Source organism: Ictidomys tridecemlineatus, chromosome 1, assembly GCF_052094955.1.
Source record: "Ictidomys tridecemlineatus isolate mIctTri1 chromosome 1, mIctTri1.hap1, whole genome shotgun sequence".
Classification (NCBI taxonomy): domain Eukaryota; kingdom Metazoa; phylum Chordata; class Mammalia; order Rodentia; family Sciuridae; genus Ictidomys; species Ictidomys tridecemlineatus.
In genome coordinates, this window is record NC_135477.1 from 52,786,439 (window position 1) to 52,812,659 (window position 26,221).

Below are 26,221 nucleotides of genomic sequence, written 5' to 3' on the forward strand. Positions count from 1 at the left end.
ATTTTTTCTTTTCAGACAGAATCTAGATTGCTGAGGCTGGCCTGCCTCAGCCTCCTGAGTTGCTAGGATTACAGGTATATGCCATGATGCCCAGCTAGTAGTGCTGTAATTTTTGCCTGACAAACTGTTTTGACAGGACATTCAGCTGGTATGAGGTTTCAAAGAGCATATTAATTTTAAGAAACATCCCTTGCATATTCCTAAAAATTTCTTCCTAAAGGTTAAATGACAAGTGAGTGTTTTCTTAATATAAGCCTTGAAAATTCCACTGTTTTCAATTACAAAGGCATATGCATAAATCTATCCCCTAAATTTAAATAGACATTAGACCTTATCTTTCTGTAAATGAAAGTCTTTCTTTACAATTCATATTCCTTTAAGAGACCCTCCCAGATTTCTTACATCTGCCTAATCCCTGCCTTGCCATTTTCTTGATTTCTCCATTGTCATTTTTGCCTGTAATCTCCTTTCACATTGCTGACCATCTTGATTCTTTAATTTTGTCCCCTTTAGTCCAGTAACCTACTCCCTCTAGTGGTTTTTTGTACTAGGGATCGAACCCAGGGGCACTTAACCACTGAGTCACATCCCCAGTCCTTTTTATGTTTTATTTAGAGACAGGGTCTCACTAAGTTGCTTAGGGCCTTGCTAACTTGCCAAGGCTGGCTTTGAACTCATGATCCTCCTGCCTCAGCCTCCTAAACTACTGGGCTTACAGGTGTGTACCACCATACCTGGGTCCCTCTAGTGTTTTTCCTCAAACCAGCTAGTACCACTCACTACTTACATACTCTCCCTACCAAGCATTTACCACTTACCAAACCATTATGTCTGAACACCCTAGACATTCATTCATTCACTCAATAAGTTTTTTTCAGCGCATATTATGGCATATCCAACATAGAAATATTACACCTACAGAAAAAGCCTGATCTCCAAGAAAACTTACTCCTTTCCCAGTTTTTATCACATATTTTAAGTAGATAAATCTTAGTTTTGAGGTTCTTCAAATTATTAGAAGTACAAATATTTAGATCTTAACCCAGAAATCTTGAATAAGAAAGAGTCTTGAGAGGAAAGCCCACAATTTGTTTTAACAAGCCTTCCAGGTGATTCGGATGCAAAGTAGTTTGAGAACCAAGGACTCTGAATAGGCATAATGAATACATTCAGACTCTACTACTAATGAGGCTGAAATAAGGAGCTGATTCAAAAGAAAAAAAAAAAGAAAGAAAAAAAATTAAAAAACAATAAAAAAAAGGAGCTGATTCAGTGATTTAAGTAGTACCCCCATCTTATCTGATGTGATATGCTCTCTATACACACAAGAAAGGCTAAGTATATAGGGTTTTTTTTCTTAGTTGTAGATGAACACACTATATCTTTATTAATTTAATTTTTATGTGGTGCTCAGGCTTGAACCCAGTACCTCGCTTCTGCAAGGCAAGCACACTACCACTGAACTACAGCCCCTGAGGCTAGTTTTTTTAAATTAGTGAACACCAAAACGTCAATATTATACTGAAAGTAAAAAGTAAATAAGCGGGGCTGGAGATGTGGCTCAAGCGGTAGCGCGTTCGCCTGGCATGCGTGCGGCCTGGGTTCGATCCTCAGCACCACATACAAACAAAGATGTTGTGTCCGCCGAAAACTGAAAAATAAAAAATAATAATAATAAAAAAAAAGTAAATAAGCATAAACCCTATCTTCCACTTTGCCTTGGACAGTCCTGGTTTTTATCTGGTGTCATGTAGGTATTTTTAGCAAGCCCCCTTTTCTTTCAAAAGGTTCCCAGTTTAAGCCAAGTTTATGCTGGGCATAGTGGTACATGCCTATAATCTCAGTGATTGAGAAGGCTAAGGCAAGAGAATCTTAAATTAGAGGCGGCCTCAGTAATTTACCAAGACCTTGTCTCAAAATAAAAACAGTTGGGGATGTAGAGTATCTCTGGGCTCAACCTCCAGTATAGGAGGTGGGGGAAAGAAGCATGCTGGGCCAGAAAGACCACATGGAAGGGAACTTATAGTTCCTACTATCATATTTTTGACATATTCTAACAAGTATTTAGAATTCTAACTAGCTAAGGGGATTCAGCTCCAAGAAGTTTCTCAGGAATCACCCATCACCAGAGGACATACCAAGGTTAGCCTGGAACCAGTCAATCACTGAAGATAAAATTTCTTTCTTGCTGGAATTAGTACATATTCAGGTATCTAAAGAAAATATCTTTGCTATTTGCTATGTACAAGTATCGTGATGTTTTCATCATGCTTTAATGGCTAGTGAACATTATTCAGGGGTAGATTCCCTAATACAATTATTACACATTTTATTCACATTCCAAAAACAGATGCCAACTCCATCTGTTTAACAATATAAATACCTTTAGCAGAAAATCATCCACTTCCAGAACATTGTTTCACTTTCTATATAAATATTACTTTCTTACCAGAAAGAATCGACCAACTCTGTAGTGAGGTATAACACAATTATACTGTCACTGTGACAAAAATAATTCCTATTCATCCCTTTGCTCTCTGCTAGAGCTCTGTGGCCTAGGGGACTAAGACACTGAGACTTCCCCCTGAACTGAAATACAGGGAAGTTGCCAAGGGATGAGATTTTAAAGAGTGACAATGCCTGGGGACTCAGGTCCAAGTTCACTTGTCCTCACTGAGGCTGAATGTAAACATTAAGATTTACTAAAAATATAATACAGATCCTTTGTCTTCCCTCCTTAGTACACTTCTGATAAAAGTTCCCAAAGTCTGGCACTTAAACAAAGGTATAATCCTATATTCTGATCACTCTTGAGTTTTAAGAAAAAATAGCCCAAAGTCACACAATTGCTGATATGTTCTTTGAAATTCAAGCATATGTGCCAGGGATGAGGTGTAGTTATATGGTGACATGTGGTATTATTAGGAGATATCAGGGTGCACAGAGAGGATAACAACTAATCTGTACAATTTGGTCTGGCTCATCCATTTCAGGGTCTTTACATATTTTTTAAGTTTTCACTTAGAAAATGTTTTCTAAAGTATTGCAAGTAATTAAAAGTAAGTTGTAAAGAGCCTTGGGTTAGTTGCTTGTTTGTTTTTAACACACGGTCTTACTACGTTGCTCAGTAGCTAGTCTATAGGCTGGTACTACGACATGAAGCTGGGGTTAGTTAGTTCTTTTTTTTTTTTTTTTGATACCCAGGACTGAACCCAGAATTGCTTAACCACTGAGCCACATCCCTAGCCTACATTTCATTTTTTATTTTGAGACAAGTTCTTGCTAAGTTGCTTAGGGCCTTGCTTTGAACTTACAATCCTCCTGCCTCAGCTTCCTGAGCTGCTGGAATTACAGGTGTATACCATGGCACATGAAGTTCTGTTTATTTTTGACACAACTTTTGGAATTCAATTTTGGAACACAATTTTAACTGTTGAGGTCAATTATGTAAAAAACAAACTATAAACCCAAAAAACTGCTGGTGCATACCTGTAATCCTGGTGACTCAGGAGGCTAAGACAGAAGGAGTGCGAGTTTGAGATTATTTATCAGCAACTTAGTGAGGCCCTGTCTCAAAATAAAAACTAAAAAAGGTCTAGCTAGGGATGTGGCCCAGATATTAAGTACACTTGGATTCAATCACTAGTGTCAAAAAAAGAAAGGAAAAAACCTATAAAAATTGGAGTCATCCAAAATCAGATGTTTTATTAGATTATTACCAAAACCACCTGATATTTTCAATTCCAATAAGTGATTTAAGTATCATTTAACTGAGTCTACACTAAGTTCTTTTCCCTTATACATTTCTCCAAATTGTTTATAGAATGTATTCCAAATATTCTGAAAGACACACATCCCATAATATTAACTCTTTGGGTTATTTTCAATTTTTATTTAATGGCTTCGCTGAATATTTTCAAAGCATCATGGCCTACACTTTGCTTATCCAAACAGTCTGGCACCAAATCATGAAATTAAATTTTAATTTAACAACAAGAGATGTCGGGATTATTTCTACCAAGTAGTTTACTGTTCCTTTTGACAGTTCATCATCAATTTCATTGAGAAAGAGAAGCACAAATTACCTCTTCTGCTAGGACTACTCCTTTGTTACTCCAGGGGATGACACTCATTTACAAGAAACTTAATTGGCAGTCTGGTCAAATTTTAGTGAGATCCTGTCTCAAAAGAAAAATACAAATGCGCTAGGGATGTAACTCAGTGGTAGGGCACTCCTGGATTAAATCCCTAGTGTCTTAAAAAATTACATTTAAAAAAAGAAATTATATCTGTAAGTAAAAATAAAATTGGAAGGTTTAGATTCTTCCTCCATAATACCTACTTTATGCTTATTTAAAATTTATTGTACAAAAATAAAGCTGATAGTTGGCCTTTGTATGATCTCTCTCTTATTAGAGATTTAAATGAGGGCGTCATGTAAGCTAGCCAAGTGGCCTACCATGAAGCCATGTCCCAGCCCTTTTGCAGAAACTCTATCATTACTATCTTTTAGTTAAAAGTTTCCTATCAGCTGCAGTGGCATATGGCAATCTCAGCAGATTGGTAAACCACATTTTTCTTATTGCAGTACTAGGGGTTGAACCCAGAGTTTCTCACAGGGTAGGCAAGCTACAATACAAACTCATAATCCTAGCAATTTGGGAGGGAGAGGCATGAGGACTATAAGTTCAAGGCTAGCCTGGGAAACGTAGTAAGACCCTGTCTCAAAATAAAATAGAGCTGGGGATATAACTCTGAGGTAAAGTACGTGCTTTAAAAATTCCATATAATTTATTGGGCATGGAGGCACACACCTGTAATTCCAGCTACTTGGGAGGCTGAGGCAGGAGGATCCCATGTTTTGAGGCTAGTCTGGGCAATCCTAGCAAGATCCTGTCTCAAGAAGAAAATAAAATCCCGACCCTGGTTTAAATCCCTATAGTACCAAAAAACAAACTAAAAAAACTATACAGTTTCCTCTCATCTCAACGATGAAGAAACATTTACATATTAATGATATAATTATGGCTTAAGAAGTAAAGTGACTTTGGAGAGGTTCAACTAGACCTGAAGAGAAGAAATATCAATTTAAGACAAAAAGTGGTTTGAAGAATTTGAAGAGTTTTAATCCATTCCTCAGTAAGAGCTATATGGATTCCATTTGACTTAAGTCACATATTAAGTCTCATATTCACCTATTTAGAATATTTGGCCATTATTCTAGCAAAATGAAAGAGTAAAACAAAATGAAATAAACTCTAATATAACATATATTTTTATGAGAACAAAACATTCCACTTCGAGTTTTATAAGTATAAAAAAAAATTATCTACAGATTCAGCTAAGTTTTCCCTAAGTATAACTTTTATAAAGACAAAATGTTGTTTAATCTTATATTCTTTAAGTGCAGGATTTCTCAAATTGGGCACTACTGGCATTCTGGACTGAATAATTCCTCATCTTGGGGGACTGTCCTATACAGCATTCTTAGTCTCTAACAAATAGATGATAGTAGCCCCCCACCCAATTGCTTAAAAAGATCTCCAGACATTGCCAAATGCCCTCTGAAGGATAAATTCACACCCTGTTGAGAACCACTGTTGCAGAATACATCACATTTCCTTCTTTTTTTCACTCAACAGTTACATGAACTCTTAAACACCTCTGAAAATCTTAAGTACATACACAGACTAAGAAAAAAAAATTATTTTTAATTAAAAATTTAACTTAAGGCATCATACTGACATCTATTGGTTTGGTACTAAACTGTACATTTGACATACACTGAATTTTTTAAAAAGAAACCCTCATAATTAAAAGTAATAGAAGTGCTACTCTGGGAAAGTAGAACAATTAATTGAAAGCAGTTAACAGTTAACATTAACATCAGGTCTATGAATTTTACGTAAAGCCTAACAAACAAAATACCAATACCAGTTGTCTACTGCTTTCTTAGTTCTTAATGAACTGTCTTTTGGGTGAACTGAATTTTTAACAATGTTTTTAGATATTGATAACTAGAGGGGATTTTTGGTGAAAAGTAAAAATATTTCTGGTCCAAAAATTAAGCAGCTTGCTATTTTATGATTTATAGTGAAGTTTTAAAAGATGGACTACAAAATTAAAAGGTAAATAATGATAATTCTATAAATAAAATAAAAAACTTTTATGCATAAAAAACAAAAAAAAATTTTAGGCATTTTAATAAAAGACATTTGGTAATTAAATACTACTGTCAAGTAAATTGATGAACTTTATTGGGGTTAAAACTATAACAAAGTTCATCCTAAAACATTTTGCAATGCAAAATTATTTCACTCAAGGAGTGTTTAATAATTTGAATGCTAGAAATTACAAGCAATTTTCAAAAGCAGACTCAACATTCATAAAACTTTATACATCATTTGAACTAACAGAATTTATACTACTAAAACATGCATCACCTTCAAACATTCTTGTATCATGATTTTTATATATTACATTATTTAACAGCATTTTTCATCACGACACAAATTTTATCATACATTTGCACCATTCTCCTTAGATTTCTGATCTTTGTCTTCATTCTTTACATTATCCTGTAAAATAATAGATAAGGAAAAGGTATATTTTATTAGATTTTCTTATGTTACTTGAAGGTATTTTATAATGTAATTCAATTATAAAATTTTTATAGTGATTAAAAAATACTAATAAATTCATTTTAATATTTGATGCCAAAGAATTTTCCTAAATTCTGCCTCACGATAAATGGTTTAAAAGAACCAAATGATTTCATATCTTAGTTCAAAAATACTCTTTGGTTTAGAAAGAAATACAAATAAATTTTGTGGTTCTGGGGACTAGGGACTAATCACAGGGCCTCACATAATGCTAGGCATACACTCTATCACTGAGCCATATCTCCAGTTCAACATTTGCTTCAGACAATATGTACACACAGGTGTGAACATATTTTATATACAAAGATATGAAAAAATTGTGCTCTATATGTGTAATAAGAATTGTAAGGGCTGGGGATGTGGCTCAAGCGGTAGGGCGCTCGCCTGGCATGCGTGCCACCCGGGTTCAATCCTCAGCACAAACAAAGATGTTGTGTCCACCGAGAACTAAAAATTAAATATTAAAATTCCCTCTCTCTCTCTCTAAAAATAAATAAATAAAAAATAAATAAAGCATACCTATGATTCAAAAAAAAAAAAAAGAATTGTAAATGCATTCTGCCGTCGTGTATTTAAAAAAAATAAAACAATGCTTAACTAATAGGGATATTGTGATGACTAAATACAATAAAATATCTGAAAAATCTGTGTGAATAAAAAAATAAATTTGAGGTCAACCTCAAAAAAAAATCTGTACACATAAACCATACTGACATTCATCATTAAGTTTTAGAAAAATATAATCTTTGGCGAATTACTTTTGACTAGTCTCAAGAAGATGGAATGCTATCATTTGCTTCTAGGAAAAGCTTTTACAAAGAGCAAAATAACATTAAAGTACATTAAAAATGCTATAAATAACCCTAACCCTAACTCTGAAAATGTTGAAAGTACAAATTTCAAACCTTTCTGAGAACAGTGTGGATTTCATCCATTACTGTAGACAAGTTTCTGATTGTCTTATTCAGTTGGTTTTCAAATTGCAAATTCATGTTTTCTGAAACCTTTAAGTTTTCCTGTAATTGACTAAGGTCCTTTTTAACTTCTTTGAGTTCACCAGAGAGGCTTTTGTTGGAATTCTCCAAATTTAATATGGTTTTTTCATCTTCATCTATTAAAAAAAAAGTCCAAAACAAACCACTTGAACCCCTATAATTTCCAGTATAGCTTGAGGTTAAAAATATTTAAGCTATAAAAATAAAAAACAGATGCAATTCTTTAAAATGCCCATAAATACCAACTTCATTAGTTACCTAAAGCACAATGCAATACTGTTTTTATTGAAATTAAGTTTTAAGTACTAGTATTTCTAAACCCAGTTTCAATTTTTAGATGACTGCACAAACTAGCGAAAATAGGAACCAGTAAAAAGTAAGCGGAACTAGCAGAGGTCTGAAAGGATAGAACAGAATATCAAGAGAACCTGAGAATGAACAACTAATATCCACCAAGATACCTCCCCAGCCCTTTTTACTTTTGGGACAGGGTCTTGTTAAGCTGCCTTCAAATTTGTGATCCTCCTACAGCGGCCTCCCTAGTTATAGGCATGCCCTACTACACCCCACTGAACAAGAAAAATTCTTATAAAACTAAGTGATTTTATTGTCTCCAATAGAAACAGATGAAAGTAGAGTTACACACTGTCCAGAGCAAAATGTGAGGGATGTGTGTGCGTGCACACACACACAAACAGGGCTTTAAAAGTACTAACATATACATATTGTCTCTCACCTGTTTTTTCTTCTAGTAACTGCAGCTTCTGTTCTACTTCAGCTCTTACTTTTTCACTCTTTTCCAATTTTTGCAAAAGGCTTCCTACATCAACCATTGCACCATTGTACACAATGAGTCCTACATTTTCTTCCACATCCTTTGATTCCTGCTTTACTGTTGGTGTTGGCAGTAACAACCTATTTCCTATAATAAAAGACAATACACTTTAGTAAGATTTTTTTTCTTTTTTAACTAATGAATATTTATAAAAAAGCAAGATTTCAATATACTCAAACCTAACATATCTTCCTGCAATGATTCAGACTCTTCATGGTTTTCTTCATCTTTTGAAGTGTCTGTTAATTTCCGATAAAAGCAAGATTCACGGAGAACTACTTTATTAAGAAGCTTCTTTACCTATAATATAAGCAAGTAAACACATTAATAAGATGAAAATGTGTTTTGATTTTCCTTGAACAACTGTGTTCTAATTTTCAGAAATAAAGAACATCTGTGGAAACTGCTTTCTCATGTATCCATTCCTACTCAATCACATCCAAGTTATATTTAAAAAAAAAATTTAATTGTTAAAAATTGTAACACTATTAGAAACACTAACATATATATTAAAATAAATGTAACACAGGGTGTCTATTACAGCATAAGTTTATAATTCCAAAATATGAAAACCATCTATATAATGGAATACTATGCAGCTATAGGAATGAGATCTCTATTTTCATGGTACAAATGTCCAGGATATATTAGAAAATTTTAAACGAGTTCCATCAATATGTATAAAATAGCTTCATATTATGTTTAGAAAAATGAAACTTAGTTGATTACAAAAAAATCTAGAAGGTTATGTGCCGGACCTGAGGAGTAGAAGAGCAAAGAGGGGCTTTTAACCGTTTTACTTTATAAATTTCAGTACTGCTTGACTCTTACAATTTATATCTATTATGTTTTTCTTTTTAACGAAAAAGTCAATAGAGATGTAAAAAAATGAGCACCTACCTATGGAATTGAATACATTAACTTATTCTATTTATATTTTCTTTGAAAAGTAACTTCTTAGCCAAACGTGGTGATACACACCTGTAATCTCATTCACTGAAGAGGCTGAGGCCATTCAGTGCCAGCCTCAGCAACTTAGTGAAGCCTTAGTGAGGCTTAGTGAGACCCTATCTCAATATAAAAATAAAAAGGGCTGGGGGTGTGACTTACTAGTTAAGCACCCCTGGGTTCAATCCCTGGTACCAAAAAAAAAAAAAAAAGTAACTTCTTGAAAAGTTACAGGAGAGGCAGTTTCAGTGCTAAAGCACCTGCATTAGGCAAATCCTGGGTTCTATCCCTAGCATAGGGAGAAAAAAAAAAAAAGTAATAAAAATGGTTTTTATTTTAAATTCACAGAATAGATTACCTGAGCCCGAGAAAGATGTAATCCAAGAGTATACAGTATCTCTTCCAAATCCTTTTCAAGAAGGTAACCACAATGGCTTTGATCAAAATAAACAAAGGCCATTAATAGATCCCTGTTAATTGTGATCATTTGAGTTTTTTCTTTTTCCTAAAAAAAATACAGAAATAAAAGATAGTATATACTTTTTTCCAATTGAAAAATAAGAAATTACGCCAATATAATAGCAACAATCTTAAAAGATCATTATTTCATCCTAATAAAATAAGTTCATTTGTTATGTGAATATGAGAGATAGAAAATCAAACAAAATGGTTATATGACAGTCCCAAATACGAAAAACCCATCAACTGCATTTTGCCAAGTGGTTGTATGTAGGCATATGAAGATTAATAAACTTCATGACTGTGTTATATTTTAAAATCAAGTTTAATTATGTAAAATATACAAATCATCACATTATAAAGAATACAATATTCAATAAATACCTTATCTTTAGAAGGCCTTTCCTTGCAGTATCTGTTGATCTCTCTTTTGTCATCCCGTTTGTTCATTTCTTCCTCATCCCGATCTATAAAAATAAATGTAAGAGCAGCAAAAACTCATTAACAGAGATATTTTTAACTACTGTAGAAACAAACTATTTCTCCATGGGCTGGGGATATAGCTCAGTTGGTAAAGTGCTTGCCTTGCATGTACAAGGCCCTGGGTTCAATCCCTAGCACCACAGAAAAAAAAAAAAAAAAAAAACAAAAACAAAAAAACACTATTCCTCCACTACAGAACAAATTTTCAAATTATATCAAATAAATATATAAATAAAAATAGTGTAGATGTGAAAAAAAACAATTACAAAAAATAAGAGGAAGAATATAGCGGGTGATCAGGCACAATGGTACATGAATGTAATCCCATTAACTTGGAAAACTGAGACAAGAGGATTATAAAGTTGAGGGTAGTATAGATGATTTAGTGAGACCCTTTCTCCAAACAAGAAAAAGGGCTGAGGATGTAGTTTACTTGTAGAGACCCCTGAATTCAATCCCCACTATTGGGGATGGGAGAAAAACTAGAGGGAAAAATTGATTTCATTATTTCTTTTTGCAGTGCTGAGGGCCTTGCATATGACAGACAAGCATTCTTGTCACTATCAGCACCAAACTGACTTTATTAAATCAATTAAATGGCCTTAATTTTACAAATATCTGAAGGACATATTTCAAAAGATAAAATTAACTCTATAGATAAAATTGAAAAACTACATGAGAAACTGAGATGTTTTTAATTAAGATGATCGAGGAAAGCAGAAAGGGAAGTCACCCCAGAGACCTCCAGGGCTCTATTTAAGAGCTGGTCATAACTTTTAAAAGTGTCATAAGGAAGAGAATCCCAGAAGGTGGTTGTGGAATGGATGTTAACACCTCTCCCAGTGAACTTCACACAGAGAGCCTCCAGACTTCCCAGCTAGATGCCAGCTGAAACCCAATGTACCCTCCTGGGAATGGGAAAGCAGTGGTTTAATACAGAGGTGCAGGAGGGCGCTGAAAAACTTTTCAGGGAAGGTGGAGAAATACCACATTTAACATTTTTTTAAAGTATAAAAAGGCCTAACTTCAAAGCACTTATGTTGGATCTGCAAAAGGAAGAAAATGGACTTGGCATTGTTACTCTGAACAATACCACTGAAATTAATGCCTTTTCAGATTTATGATGTTACAATATTTGCAAGTGAGTTGGAAAACTGGATGGAAGGGAAAAGCCTCATTATCTGTGGGGCAAAAAATACCTTCTCTTCAGGATCCAATCTGAATGCTGTAAAAGCACTAGGAACTCCAGGATGGAGTGGCGTTATCTATGTTCACACAAAACAATGAGAATTATGAGACTTCCTTTAATAAGTGTTGCACTGTTGAAGGTTGGACATTGGTTGCAGCAAAATTTACTACAGCATTCAATTTCAAGTTAATGACTTCAGAGAATGAGATCAAATTTGTCCACAAGGAGATGGGGTGGGGTCAGTTTGAAATCATGAACTGGACAAAATCTTCAGCAGTAGATAGGCTCTCAAAGCATTAAGTGGGACCCTCAAATTGGATTTACAAAATGTTTTAAACATAGGAATGGTGAAAGGGTCTTGCAGGCTTCAGATGAAACTAAATCTCCAGAAATGCAAGAGTGGATAATGCAATTCGTCAATCATCCACCAGAGGACAACAGAGCTTTGAAAAAAAATCTGCTCAGGCAGACTGTTGTGTTTAGAGGAGGCATTACAGAATCCAAAAGATCTTTTAGGACCAGTATGGGGTGGACCTACAAATTTAGAGGCTATTGTAGGGGAAAAAAAATTAACAATTAAAAAAAAAGAAAAAAAGATGATTAACTCTTAATTAAATTAATTTTTCTGAAACTAATATGTATTTTATAAAAATTGGTATGATAAAAATTGGACTTGTAGCCAGGGTAATGGCACACACCTGCAATCCCAGTGGCATGGGAGGCTGAGACAGGAGAATCGCAAGTTCAAAGCCAGCCTCAGCAACTGTGAAGCAATAAGCAACTCACTGAGACCCTGTTTCTAAATAAAATAGAAAATAGGGCTGGGGATGTGGCTCAGTGGTTGAGTGGCCCCCTGAGTTCAATCCCCAGTACCTTAAAAAAACAAAACAAAACAAAAAGGTCCAGTGCCCTTGAGTTCAATCCCTAGTAACCCCTGCCCCCCAAAAAACAAACAAACAAACAACAACAAAAAACAATATGGGGAGGAAATATGGCTGTAATAGGACTAAGTTTGCACTGCGCCAAGAGATATGAAGCAAAATTGGTGTATGTGTATCATGTCATTGCTATTGTTAGGGCAAAGCAAAAACAGGTATTAAGCGTTATTAAGGCATTATTGCATAATAAAGGTATGATTGTGGGATTAAGTATGTCCTTTCTTTCCTTTGCTTTTTTTTTTTTTCTTGGTACTGGGAACTGAACCCAGGAGCACATTAAAATGGAGCTACAACTCCTTTATGTTTTTTATTTTGTGACAAGGTTTCACTAAGTTTTAGGGACTAACTTGCTAATGCTGGCTTCAAACTTGTGATCCTCCTTCCACAGCCTCCTAAGTGAGCTGAAGAATTCATACTCTCAAATGGATCAGAAAAAAGACAGAACAAATAAGTCAAATATTAACAAATATTAAATCCTAATTGGAAGACATATGGGTGTTCATTGTACAATTCTCTCAACATTTTATTTACTTTTTTGGTGCTGGGGATTGAACCCAGGGCCTTGTACATGTGAGGCAAGCACTCTACCAACTGAGCTATATTCCCAGCCCCCTCAACATTTTATGTGAATATTTTCATCAATAAGAAAAATGAGAAGAAAATGTGATGATCCAATCAGGGTGGCACATGCCCACAATCCCAGCAACTGAGGTGGTAGAGCTAGGAGGATATCAAGTTCACAGTGAACCCTGGCAACTCAGTAAGGTCCTCAGCAACTATGAGACTTTGTCTCGTAATAAAAAATACATATATAAAATAAAGGACTGAGGATGTAGCCCAGTGGTAAAGTGCCCCTGGGTTAAATCCCCACTACCAAAAAACCTAAAAGCTGCAAACCAAAATAACCTTTAATAATAAGAAGTATCACCCATAAATACAGTAAAAAAAAAAAAGGTTTTTAGTTTTCTGATATGAGAAAAAGACAAAATTCTCAAGTCACATCAACATAAAGAGATATGGGTAAGGTATTACACAGAGATACTTTATGGACAACATCTATTACTGATCAGAATTTTTACTAGAGGGGCTGGGGATGTGGCTCCAGGGGTAGCGCGTTCGCCGGGCATGCATGCGGCCCGGGTTCGATCCTCAGCACCACATGTCAACAAAGATGTTGTGTCCGCCGAGAACTAAAAAATAAATATTAAAAATTCTCTCTCTCTCTCCTCTCTCACTCTCTCTTTAAAAAAAAAAAGAATATTTACTAGAAAGTATTTAGAGTTTCAGCCAGACACGGTGGCACATGCCTGTAATCCCGGCAACTTGAAAAGCTGAGGCAGGAGTATTGAAAACCCAGCCTCAGCGACTTAGAAAGACCCTAAGCAACTCAGCAAGACCCTTTCGCTAAAAAAAAAATTAAAAAAGAGCTGATGTGGTTTGGTAGTTAAGCACCCCTGGGTTCAATCCCTGGCACAAAAAAAAGTATTTAGAATGTCAACCCTAAATGTTTTTTTTTTTTTTAAATATATTTCTTAGATGTTGATGGGTCTTTATTTTATTGATTTATTTTTTATGTGGTGCTAAGACTCGATCCCAGTGCCCGACATATGCTAAGCAATTGCTCTACTACAACCCTAGCCCGCCCCTACATGGTTTTTAAGACATAGGTTAATAGGTACCATGGGTAATTATTACTAATAGTATTTAAACCATAAATATATACTCATTGCATGATGATAGTATTCATTTAAAAAATAAAAATAAACCACTCAAATTATTTTTCAAAGAATATATTCTGGCTGGGCATATGTGTACACCTGTAATCCCAGCTACTTGAGAGGCTGAGGCAGGAGGATTTCAAGTTCAAGTCCAGTCTGTGAAAATTAGCAAGACCCTTTCTCTGAGTTAAATTCTATAAAAGGGTCAGGGATACAGTTCAATGGTAGCACTTGTGGAGCTTTTGTAGACCTTGGGTTCAATTACTAGTAGTATAAAAAACAAAAAACCAAAAGCACCAAAATATAGCCTTCTCACCTAAAAATTAGTGAACAACAATCACTTAATATATTTTCATTAGAGAATATTTTAACTTTCTAATAAAAAATATTAAAATCATAGATTTCACTGATACAAAGTCAGCAAACAAATGTTTTTTCAAACATAATCAGTAATAAGAAAATTTGAATCATACCATCTTCTTCATCCTCAGCTTCTTCTGCTTCCATTGGGTCATATTCATCTTGATTATTATCTTCTTCAGTTTCATCATCATCTTTAGAATCATCTTTCCTTTTATCTTCTTTCTGTAATTTAAAATTTAGTAAGAAAACATTAAGTCCATTACATTTATTTATTTAAAGGACTGGGGATGTAGCTCAGAGGTAGGGCATTCGCCTAGCATGTGTGCAATGAGCTGGGTTTTAATCCCAGCATCACCAAAAAAAAAAAAAAAAAGGTATTTACTTAAAATAGTTTCAAACTATAAATTTCTTAAAAAGGTAATGCTTTTTTATTTTAGTTATATATTGGAGACCAAATTAGCAACTTATTGAGGCCCTCAGCAATTTGGGGAATTGGCTTAATTAAAAGACAAATTTCCTAAAGTATAAGTTTGGCTTCGTATTTTAATATTCTGATGGAAATAACATCATTTGTTACAATCTAAAAGAAGGAATTATGGAAATAATTACAGACCTTCCTTTCATCTCTATCTTCTTTTTTATCTTTATCATCTCCTGATTTTCTCCGTTTGGGTTTTGGCTCATCATTTTCGTCATCTCTTTCTTCTTTTTTATCTTTTCTCTCATCTTTTTTGCTTTTCTTATCCTTTTCTTTTTTGTCCTCTTTCTCAGGAAGAGAGAGTAATGATTTGTATATTCTGACACCAAAATCTCTCTGAAGCATTTCATTGAAAAGTTCTGCAAACAATGAAACCTATAAAAAGATATGAAAATTAACACAAATGCAACAGAAATATTAAATCTAGCAGTTAATAATTTTAATAAATATTTGCTGAATCTATTAAGTACATTTAAAATATAGTTATAATAATTGATGTCAAAGACTCAAAATGCTGAAACAATGTTTCAAAGATATAAAATATTAGGTTAGTATAGTTTTAGTCAAATACTATAATAGTAATCTACTATAGAAAATCTGAAAAGAAAAAAAAATTCTTTACTCCTAACGAAACTATTAATCTTCACAATACTTTATTTATTCTATAAGGGTTTGTTTATATTTCCATTGGTTGGTCAATCCTTTTTTTTTTTTTATTTACATATTTTTTAGTTGCAGATGGACACAGTACCTTTAGCTAATTTATTTATTTTTATGTAGTGCTGAGGATTAAACCCAGTGCCTCACACATGCTAGGTAAGCTCTCTGCTACTAAGCTATGACTACAGACCCAGTCAATGTACCATGGACTGGGAATACAGCAGTGAAAAGGAAAAAAAAAAATTTATTTCAGCACAAAGGTAACAAATCTAGTATAAGAAATAACCCAATTAATATCAAATTACAAGAAAAACAAGCATATAAAGGGACTGGGATGCAACTCAATGTTAAAGCACTTGCCTAGCATGTATTTTATAAAGAAAGTGAGAAAGAGTAGTTAGACAAGGTTTCTTTCTGACATTTAAAAAGTGACCAGAAGGCTGGGCATGGTGGCACAGGCCTGTAATCCCATTAGTTTAGGAGGCTGTGGTAGGAGGATTGAAAATTCAATGCCAGCTTCAGCAACTCAGCAAGATCCCATCTCTAATAAAATTCAAAAGAGGTTGGGGATGTGGCTCAATGGGTTAAGCACCCCTGGGTTCAACCTCCAGTACCCCCCACCCCCAAAAAAACTGATGAGAAGGCAGTGAATAAATGAATTATGAAGATATATAGAAGAACACTTCAGGCAATTAAAACAATTAAAAATCCTGAGTATGGAATATCCACTATTATTATTATGCTAAGAGCTACCACATATTCATCAACTTCTACACTAAAATTTATTTATTTATTTATTTATAGCACTGGAGACTAAACCCCAGGGCTGGTCTGCAACTGAGCAACATCCCCTTCTCCTTTTTTATCTTTCTGAGACAGGCAGGGCTAAATTACCCAAGTTGGCATTGAATTTACAATCCTCTTGAGTTACTGGGATTACAGGCCTGGCCTTATCTAAATAGTTCTAAAGCTAAGATTCAGGATTTCAACAGATTCTTCAAAAAGTTCAAAATTCTTTTAAAAGCCCAAAACTTGATTAAGAATTTAGATCTAACTATCAATTTATAGAAAATACAGAGGACACAAGCATATTTCAGTGGTATTACTATACCATAGGATTAAAAAAAATCAACAAAAGTAATTTATATGAAACTTTATAGAATAAACTGTTGATTTTCCTAATTAGCAATTGGGAGAAAAAGAGATTTAAGAGACACACAATATGTGGACCTTATCTGGATCCTGATTCAAACATAAAACATTACCTCAAACGAATGTTCTTTATTATCTTCTAATCTGTAGTCCAAAAGGACACTCAGAGACATGATGCTACAATCAAACTTGCCACTTTTTGCAGCCCAATTTGGATGCACAATGATGGCTGGTTCATCAGGCAAAATGTATCTTCTTTCCCGACGCTGGCGTTCCATTTCCTCTTGACGTTTTCTTTCTTCCTCCTGGATTTTGAAGTTTTAGTTCATGGTTTAAACCTTCATGTACAATATGTATGTATTCAAAAAATGTACACCATATAAAGAAAAACAGTAAAATACCTAAAATTCTTTAGAGTAACGAAAACAACTACAAGGGTTGAAAAAAATAGAACAGTTCAAATTTACTACGGGTAGTAGCTTTTATGGGTCCGAATTCTTTCTTTTGGATCTCTCTCTTTTTTTTTTTTTTTACTGTACTGGGGATTGAACCCAGGGGCATTCTACTACTCAATATTCCTAACCCATTATTTTTTTCATTTTGAAACAGTCTCACTAAGTTATACAGGCTGACCTTGAATTTATAATTCTCCTGCCTCAGCCTCCCTAGTAAATAGGATTACAGGTATGTACCACCACACCAGGTTCTTTGGGGTTCCTGACCATAAGACTCTGAAGACCAAAAGTGAGAACTGTACACAACAAGACTGAAACATCCTATCAGGCCAAAAAGTAAGAAATCCTTCAAAAAATGATGAGGATATGTCAAAAGGACATATCAACTTAAAAGGGTTCCCACTGGTCAATTCTGAAAAAATGTTATCAGCAAAATAAGTATTTTATCTGCCAATTGATAAGAAATCACAAGTTCATGTATTGTCTAAAAAAAGGTAATTCTCCTACATAATCACAAAACTATTATCATATCCACAAAATTTAATAAAACTTCAATAATATCTAATGTAACAACTACATATACCATCAAATTTCTCCAATTGTACTGTTATTTTTTTCCCCCCAGTACTGGGAATTGAACTCAGGGACACTCAACCACTGAGCCACATCTCCAGCCCTATTTTGTATTTTATTTAGAGAAGGGATCTCACTGAGCTGCTTAGCGCCTCACTTTTTGCTGAGGCTGGCTTTGAACTCTGATTCCTGCCTTAGCCTGCTGAGCCACTGGGATTACAGGTATGTGCCAGCACACCTGGCTCCAATTATACCATTCTTTTTTTTTTTTCCTTGAGAGAGAGAGAGAGAGAGAATTTTAATATTTATTTTTTAGTTTTCGGCAGACACAACAACGTCTTTGTATGTGGTGCTGAGGATCGAACCTGGGCTGCACGCATGCCAGGCGAGCGCGCTACCGCTTGAGCCACATCCTCAGCCCATGTACCATTCTTAATGACATTTTTTCCCTAGCCCAGATCCAGTCAAATTCACTAACCTTCTTCAATCTAAGACAGCTCCTAAGTTTCTTTCTTTAATGTGGACACATTCTGAAAAGTTCACACAACTTGCTTTATAAAATTTTTCACTTTTCAGATTTACCCAATTGTTTTCCTTACAATTTGATCTATGTCACATACTTCTCGAAGAACTTCTTTAGAAACTGTGGATGGGTATTTTATAATACATCACATTTAAAAACCCTAAGGGTTTATCCAATTACTGGGGCTAAAACACACTAGCTCTCAAATTCAGAGAACACAATAAGCTTATGCACTAAGGAATAAATGTATTAGATATAAAACTGAGGTACAAAATAGCTTGAATAGTTTGTCTATTCTTGAGTAGAATCCAATCAAAAATATTACTTTAGAAGCATCACAATTAGGGCATGAGCATTTCACTGGAACTCAAGCTGAATGGTTTTTTTTTTTTTTTTTCCTGATAAGTGGATGCTAATTCACAATGAGGGCAGGGGGTTAGGGAAGAACAGAGGTACTTTGGATAGGCAGAGGGGAGTGAAGAGAGGAGACAGGGTATAGGATTAGGAAGGATAGTTCAATAAATCGGACATTATTACCGAACGTACATATGATTAAATGATTGGTATGATTCTATACCATGTACAACAAGACTGAGAAGTTATATTCCATATATGTATCATATGTCAAAATGCATTCTAGGGGCTGTGGTTGTGGCTCAGCAGTAGAGAGCTCGACTAGCACATGTGAGGAGCTGGGTTCGATCCTCAGCACCACATAAAAATAAACAAATAAAATAAAGGTACTATGCCCAACTATAACTAAAAAACATTTTTTAAAAAATGCATTCTACTGTCATGTATAACTAATTAGAACAAATAATTTTTAAAAATTGCAGAACTATTCATTATAGGTATGAATTTTTAGATAGGTGCAGTGGCACATGCCTGTAATCCCAGCTACATAGAATCCTGAGGCAGGAGTACAAGTTCGAGGTCAGCCTCAACAACTTAGGGACACCCTCAGCTTGGTGAAAAAACCCAGTCTCAAAAAATAAAAAGGAGGGCTGGAGTTGTAGCTCAGTGGTAGAGCACTTGCTTCCCAAGTGTGAGGCATTGGGTTTGATCCTAGCACCACATAAAAACAAATAAAGGCATTAAGTCCATACACAACTTAAAAAATAAAATAAAAATAAAAAGGATTGTGGGATTTAGCTCAGTGTTTTGTAAAGCACCTGTGGGAAAAAACCCAACTTTTACCTTACATACCTTAATAAAACAATACACAAAACACACACACACACACACACACAAAGTGAAATCATATATTCCTCGAACACCCAACATACTAAGAGAAATACCAATACAACTATATTCAAATGTTGAATAAATACCTCTTTATCATCTTCAGATTTCCTATCATCCTCTTCTTCTTCTTCTTTTTCAGATTTCTCTAATTCCTTCTGTTCTTCTTTTTGTTCTTCTACTTTAAGTTGTTTTGTCAATCGAGCTATTAACTGGGATTTTAATCCTTTGGAACTAAGGGCTCGACTTTCTAGTTCTTTTCGGAGATCATTTACCTAAATGTATGCAACATAAAAACATAGAAAAAGAAAATGGAATATAAACAAACTATATATCTTTACCTGATTTAAAAAAAAATTTATGAAAAAAGACAGACATGCTGGTGCATGCCTATATTCCTAGTGACTTGGGAGGCTGAGGCAAGAGGATTTCAAGTTCAAGGACAGCCTTAGTAAACAATTTAGCAAGGCCCTGACCAACTTAGCAGTTTAGCAAGGCCCTGAGCAACTTAGTCTCAAAATAAATAAAAAGGTGCTGGGCAACATGGTGCACACCTTTAATTCCAGAGCCTGAGGCAGGAGGATGGTGATTTCAAAGCCAGTCTGAAAAACTGAGGCGCTAGGCAAACTCAGTGAGACCCTTTCTCTAACTAAAATACAAAATAGGGCTGGACATGTGAATCAGTGGTTAAGTGTCCCCTGAGTTCAATACCCAGTACCAAAAAATAAAAAATAAATAAAACGGTGAAAAAAGACTGGGGATATGGCTCAGTGGCTAGGTACTCCTGAGTGCAATTCTGGGTATCCAAAAAAAAAAAAAAAACCACACAGGTGATATGTATAGAATATTTTGGAAAATAATTCAAAACATTTTAAGATGATTCAAAGTTTTTTTACTGTTCCTTTTTTCTTCTTCTTTTTTTAATGGTACTAGAGGTTGAACCCAGAACCTTGCACATGCTAAGCAGGTGGTCTGCCACTGATCTAACCCTTGACCCAGTAATTCTAATTTCTGGGAATTTACCTAAAGAAATATCCTGGGGGGCTGGGATCATGGCTCAGTGGTACAGGGCCTGCCTAGCATGTGTGAGGTACTGGGTTTGATCCTCAGCTGACATAAAGATAAATAAATGAGGGGCTGGGAATATAGCTCAGTTACTAGAGTTCCTGGGTTCAATCCCTAGTACCCCCCCCAAAAAAAGTAAATAAAACTATTAAAATTGTGTGTGTGTGTGTGTGTGAAATATCCTGAACTCAGAGAGAAAAACAGATTTACTAATTATTAACCTTTTTTTGGAAATACTAGGAATTGAACACAGGACCTTTTTGGGTATTAGGTAAGCCCTTTTTTCACCTTATTTTGAGATAGGGTCTCACTTAGTTTCAGAGGATGGACTAGAATTTGTAATCCTTCTGCTGCAGAGTTTCCCAAGTCACTGGGATTACAGAGTTGCACCAGCATACCTTGTTAGATTTACTTACAACAGTCCTTCACTTCAAAAAAGTGTAGAATCTGCACATTCAATAAAAAGCAATATCTAAGAAGTATTAATACATAAACCACATAGAATGTAAAATTGAGAAACAATTACATGAGAAAAAAACATGTTAAATGAAAATGATTAAAATGCAACTTTTGAATACAACATGATTTGAGCCAACCAACCAACTAAATACATTACTTGTATCCTATAAAAAAGACAAAAGAATTTGGATGTGGTGGCACACACCTATAATGCTAGCTCCATGGGAAAATGAGATAAGAGGAACCCAAGGTCGAGGCAAGGCACCTCTAGGCAACTTAGCAAGACCCTACACAATTTACCAAGACTATTCGAAAATAAAAAATTAAAAAGGACTATGGGATGTAGGTTCAGTGGTAAAGTGGCACTGGGTTCAATTCTCAGTATCAAAAAAATAAATAAATAAAAATAAAATAAAGAACTTAACATCAAAACAATCAGTTTATAGCCTTAGTCTTATTGTCAAATGTTTTCATAATCTTCTGAGTACCCTATATGAACCTGATATTGATGATGACAACTTGGAAGTAATTAAAGAATAACTGCCGCAGTCTGGCTGGGCACAAAATAACCGAGCCGCCACACAACCTTGTAGGTTCAAACAGCAACCTTTATTCCTGAACTCTCACCGGCACTCTACACACACTTCCCGGGAACACACTGCCTACAACAGGCTCCGCAAGACAATTCTCAGAACCCCAAGAGAACTCAAAGGGAACTCTGGCAACCAAGGCAGCAGGATCCGCCCTAATCCGGAAGCAGGGTCACCTTTCAACCATTCCCTCTGGCAAAAATGCCAGGCGTCATTCTGACTAAACTGTGGCTCTCAACAAATAAGGAACATTCTTATGACATACATTGTCTACTTAGTAAAAACCAATGAGTTTAAAGTCAAGGTTCAAGCCTTGCTAGGTGGGGCATGCCTGTAATCTCAGCTACTTAGGAGTTAGGAGGCTGAGATAACAGGTTCACAAGTCAAGGCCAAACTCAACACTAAGTCTTAAAAACCTAAACAACAAAATAAAATGAAATTAGTGCTGGGGATATAATGTGGTGATAGAGTAGTCCAGGGTTCAATCCTATGTACTAAAAGAAAAAAAAAAAAATCAGTCTCCCCCAACCCCCCAAAACCCCACAAACACAAAACAACAAAAATCCAGAAAGAAATTGTTCCTAACTAAGTAGAAAAATTGTTTTGTGCTAAGAACAAAAGTCAACTAGAAGGCATTTGCTGAAAACAAACTCTAAAAGGTGAAGTAAAGATCAGTCTCTATCTTGACCATAGATTATAGTTTGGAAATACAAAACAGCAGAAAGAATACTAAGATAACTGGGCTAGAGACACCCAGAAGAAAAAACTAACGCAGGTTAACCACTTATTTTCAAAGAAATTAGTAAATTATTTCCTTCCCAGTTTAGAGGCATACATTCTACATTTTACTCTTAAATTTATTTTTAAATCAAGTTCATCTTCTTCCTGTTTCTTTTCTGACCCCTGAATTTAAGTTACATAAATTTAGAAAGTTTTTTTAATATTCTTTTTTTAATTTTTATTTTTTAGTTGTAGATGGACACAATACCTTTATTTTGTTTATTTCTTTTTATGTGGTGTTAAACATTGAACCCAGTGATTCACACATGCAAGGCAAGTGCTTTACCACTGAGTCACAACTCCAGCCCCATAAGTGTAAGAATTCTGCTGCCTCCCACTTCCTTTTTTTTTTTTTTTTTTGATACCAGGGATTGAATCCAGAGGTGCTTAACCACTGAACCACATCTCTAACCCTTTTTATATTTTATTTTGAGACAGGATCTCACTAAGTTGCTTAGGCTGGCTTTGAATTTGTGCTCCTCCTACCTCAGTCTCCCAAGCCACAGGGATTACACAGGCCATGTGCCACTGTGCCCAGTGATAAATTCTGCCTTCTTGGTCAATTACTGAACCAGAAAACAATATTCCTGATACTACAGGTACTTTGAAATTGCAAGCATTTTACAGGCACAAGCTAGACTGATATTTAACATCACTTTTTATTTATACATGTATGTATATATTCACAGGTAAATACAATATATTATAGTTATATAAAATCAATGAACAGCGAGACCTGATGGCACAGGGTAAGCAGGAGGATCACAAGTTCAAGGCCAGGCTGGACAACGTAGCATGATCCTGTCTCAGAATAAAATAAAAAGGGCTGAGGATGTAGCTCAGAGGTACAGTGGTTGTATAGCACACAAGGGCCTGGGACAAACTCCAAAAAAAGAAAAAGTGGACTTTACCCCACTGTGCTAAATCTCCAGCCCTTGTTATTTATTTGAGGAAGGGTCTTGCTAAATTACCTGGGCTGGCCTCGAATTTGCCTCAGCCTCCAAAGAACCTGGGATTCCAAATGTGTGCCATGGTGCCAAGACAGACTTCATTTTGAATGGTTTTTATTTGAAAAACATACTACCATCATTCTCACCAATATTATGTATTTCTGTTAAAGAGATTTCAAATTAAAAACCATAATTTTCAAAGTTACCTTCATTGTCTTTGGATCAAGTTTAGACCAATGGGTAGGAGTGGAAATTTCTTTAGCTTCACCATCATCCTTTTCTTCTTCATCCTAATACACAAAGTTAAGAACATAATTACTATTTTGAAACCTTAAAATAAAATTAATTCACTTTTAAAAGTCTGTTGCTGATCTGTGCAAGGTCACAAATGTTTCAGATTGTCTTCTCCTAAAGTTATTATTTAGGCAAGTCCACGTACATACATTCTATCATTTTTAACTGATCACAAAGACACTCATCAGCCAATCAAAGCCAGATCTGTGAAACACAAAAGGGTGATAAATTACAACACAAAGGATATCAGGGATGCACAAACACTGCCGGTCTCCACTAACCACACAGTGTGTGATCTTGCCCCAATTTTCATGCCACCCAAAGACTGATTTAGTCAGACCTTTGAAATGTACCAAAGACGTTGCCACATAGCCTGAAATTTCAAATCTCTCAGACTTGTGGTTGTCCAATTTCAAATATCCATGACTAGAACTGATGACCATGAAAGAGAAAATCTTTTAAATTTTAGAAAATGGCAAAATGTTTAAAATGGCTTAATACTTAATCTTGCTCAACAACTGGTCCCAGATTCCAGCAACTAGATCTATGGTAGAAACAAAATTCTGTGCAATTTAAGCACAACTTATTTTCCTTTGAGGTCTCAACACTCTCAATGTTAGCATAATAGACAGAATTTTTAAGAGAAAAGAACATTCAACTATACTGCTGAAAGCTGGATTACCAGTCGCTGTTACCATTTATGTTCCTCCATGTGTGTTTGTTATGTAGTGTGTGGTGTGCATTTGTGCCTGTGTTCCTGTGCCTGTGAGAAGCGGAAATAGAAAAAGGGATTAGCGTTCAGTGCCTGTTCTCCATCAGCCTCCTTGCGTTCACCCTGAAGCTTCTCGACCAGCTGCTGCTTGTATCCTCGGGAGAGGGTTTCCCACTCTGAGCGGGTGGGAAGGCAATGCCAAACATCCGGGAAAAATAAAACCACTGTCTCCACATGAGCTGGAACTGTACGCCCCTTGTGGGTCTCCTCAGGGCGATGGTAGCGAATCTCTGCAAAACGGTACCTGTTGCAAGGGAAGAAGCATGTTGGAAAAAAAATTCTAAAATACATTTTAAAGACCCTAGTTCACTTGTAGCACATCAAGTAAAGAAATTTTGCTGCAAGAACTTGAGGTTGGTCTAAAGAAAAAAAAATTATAGAAGCCATAGTTCCTCTTTTGGTACATTTGTACAATATTTTATTGAATAAAAGAATAAGTTCCCACAACACATTTTCAAGTTTGATTACAAAGCTACCCATATTTTAGATAATACCTGAAGAAGCTGGATAGCTGTTCAGATTTCATGTGCTAAAAAAGAATATTCTCAATTAAGTCACAAGAAATATACTAAAATACATAGGACAAATAAGCCTCAAGAGAAAATATGGCTGAACAAAAATAATCAGCAACTACATCATTTAATAACAAAAGAATTATAATGAAATGAAGTTCTCTCTTGACGATCTTCTCCAGCTATACATGAAATGAAAAGTATTTTCAACATACAACCAAACTTCCAAAGTACAGCATAACAAAACATTTAAATTTTCAGTATATTTTGATTAGTTCTTAATCCTTTTTCCAAAAAACATTTTTGGCACCAAATATACTTTTGCTACAAATGGGGATTTTCCTTTGAGATTACCTGCATGACCAGTGTTGCTAAAATAAGGAAGGGGAAAAGGCTGATCGATAAGAACATCTACAAATCTATTAAATATTTCTAATCAAGAAATGAATCGATACTTACCATTGTGTGCAAACACTTAGATCAATGCCTGTCAGAGCCTTACAACAACGAATAGCAGTCTTAATCAACACGGAGGGATCTTTTTCAGGGTCTGGTCCATCCAACGAAGGAGACCAGTGCCCACCAATGGCCATGGCTTCATCCTTCCCTTTCATGCCCACTAAAAACTAATTCAAAACAAAGAATCACTTACATACATTATATAACTTGTGAAATTACAAATAAATACTTGAAAAGGAAAGGTACAAACCTTTCCAATATCATTTTTACTACCTCAGATATCTGTCAGTCAAGGAAGAGTTCAGTTCATTGTGTTCCACACTGCATTTCAGCAATGGAATAGGATTTACACATCATAACTCATCCTTCTATAATATTTCTTCAGTTAGCATTCTTTTAAAGAAACAAGCTATAATGCAAACTTTAACAGCATCCAAAGACATTCTAAATCCCATTATCACTAAGATTTTAATATGCTACCAATACAACAAATCAAAATGACAGTTGAAGTCGTTATACACAAATAAAGTATAGCCACAATCTGCAGTGAGAAAGACATCTGTATCATTAAATTGTGAGTACCTTAATAATACTAAAATCATGTAGTAACTAAAGATTAAAAATATGCTGTTTTTAAATTTCACATATACACAGTAAGCACTAAGGT

General features: G+C 35.1%; 1 protein-coding gene, 1 non-coding gene and 1 pseudogene across 7 annotated transcripts in view; 1 reads left to right on the forward strand and 2 right to left on the reverse strand.

Annotated features, from left to right (window-relative positions):
- Positions 1 to 5,691: 5,691 nt before the first annotated feature.
- The window catches only part of Ccar1 (cell division cycle and apoptosis regulator 1), a 50,615-nt gene continuing 30,085 nt past the window's right edge, over positions 5,692 to 26,221 (reverse strand). For 3 of the 6 annotated variants that reach the window (XM_078041239.1, XM_005325967.4, XM_013358880.4), the window contains 13 exons: positions 25,555 to 25,721; positions 24,617 to 24,827; positions 23,724 to 23,807; positions 19,763 to 19,948; positions 16,994 to 17,185; positions 15,204 to 15,443; positions 14,701 to 14,812; positions 10,284 to 10,366; positions 9,799 to 9,945; positions 8,672 to 8,792; positions 8,394 to 8,579; positions 7,568 to 7,773; positions 5,692 to 6,578 (listed from right to left, as the gene is read on the reverse strand). In XM_078041239.1, coding sequence (XP_077897365.1) covers positions 6,519 to 6,578; positions 7,568 to 7,773; positions 8,394 to 8,579; positions 8,672 to 8,792; positions 9,799 to 9,945; positions 10,284 to 10,366; positions 14,701 to 14,812; positions 15,204 to 15,443; positions 16,994 to 17,185; positions 19,763 to 19,948; positions 23,724 to 23,807; positions 24,617 to 24,827; positions 25,555 to 25,721 — 1,995 coding nt within the window. In that variant the 3' untranslated portion in view covers positions 5,692 to 6,518. Of the gene's footprint in view, positions 6,579 to 7,567; positions 7,774 to 8,393; positions 8,580 to 8,671; positions 8,793 to 9,798; positions 9,946 to 10,282; positions 12,927 to 14,700; positions 14,813 to 15,203; positions 15,444 to 16,993; positions 17,186 to 19,761; positions 19,949 to 23,723; positions 23,808 to 24,616; positions 24,828 to 25,554; positions 25,876 to 26,221 lie in introns of those variants that run through there. The other 3 variants (XM_078041242.1, XM_078041249.1, XM_078041250.1) reach the window with 3 other exon arrangements.
- Positions 11,420 to 12,182, forward strand: LOC106144906 (ethylmalonyl-CoA decarboxylase pseudogene; annotated as a pseudogene).
- On the reverse strand, positions 25,852 to 25,916 carry LOC120886024 (small nucleolar RNA SNORD98). Its single transcript, XR_005728803.1, has one exon. It is a non-coding gene; the product is annotated as a small nucleolar RNA SNORD98 (small nucleolar RNA).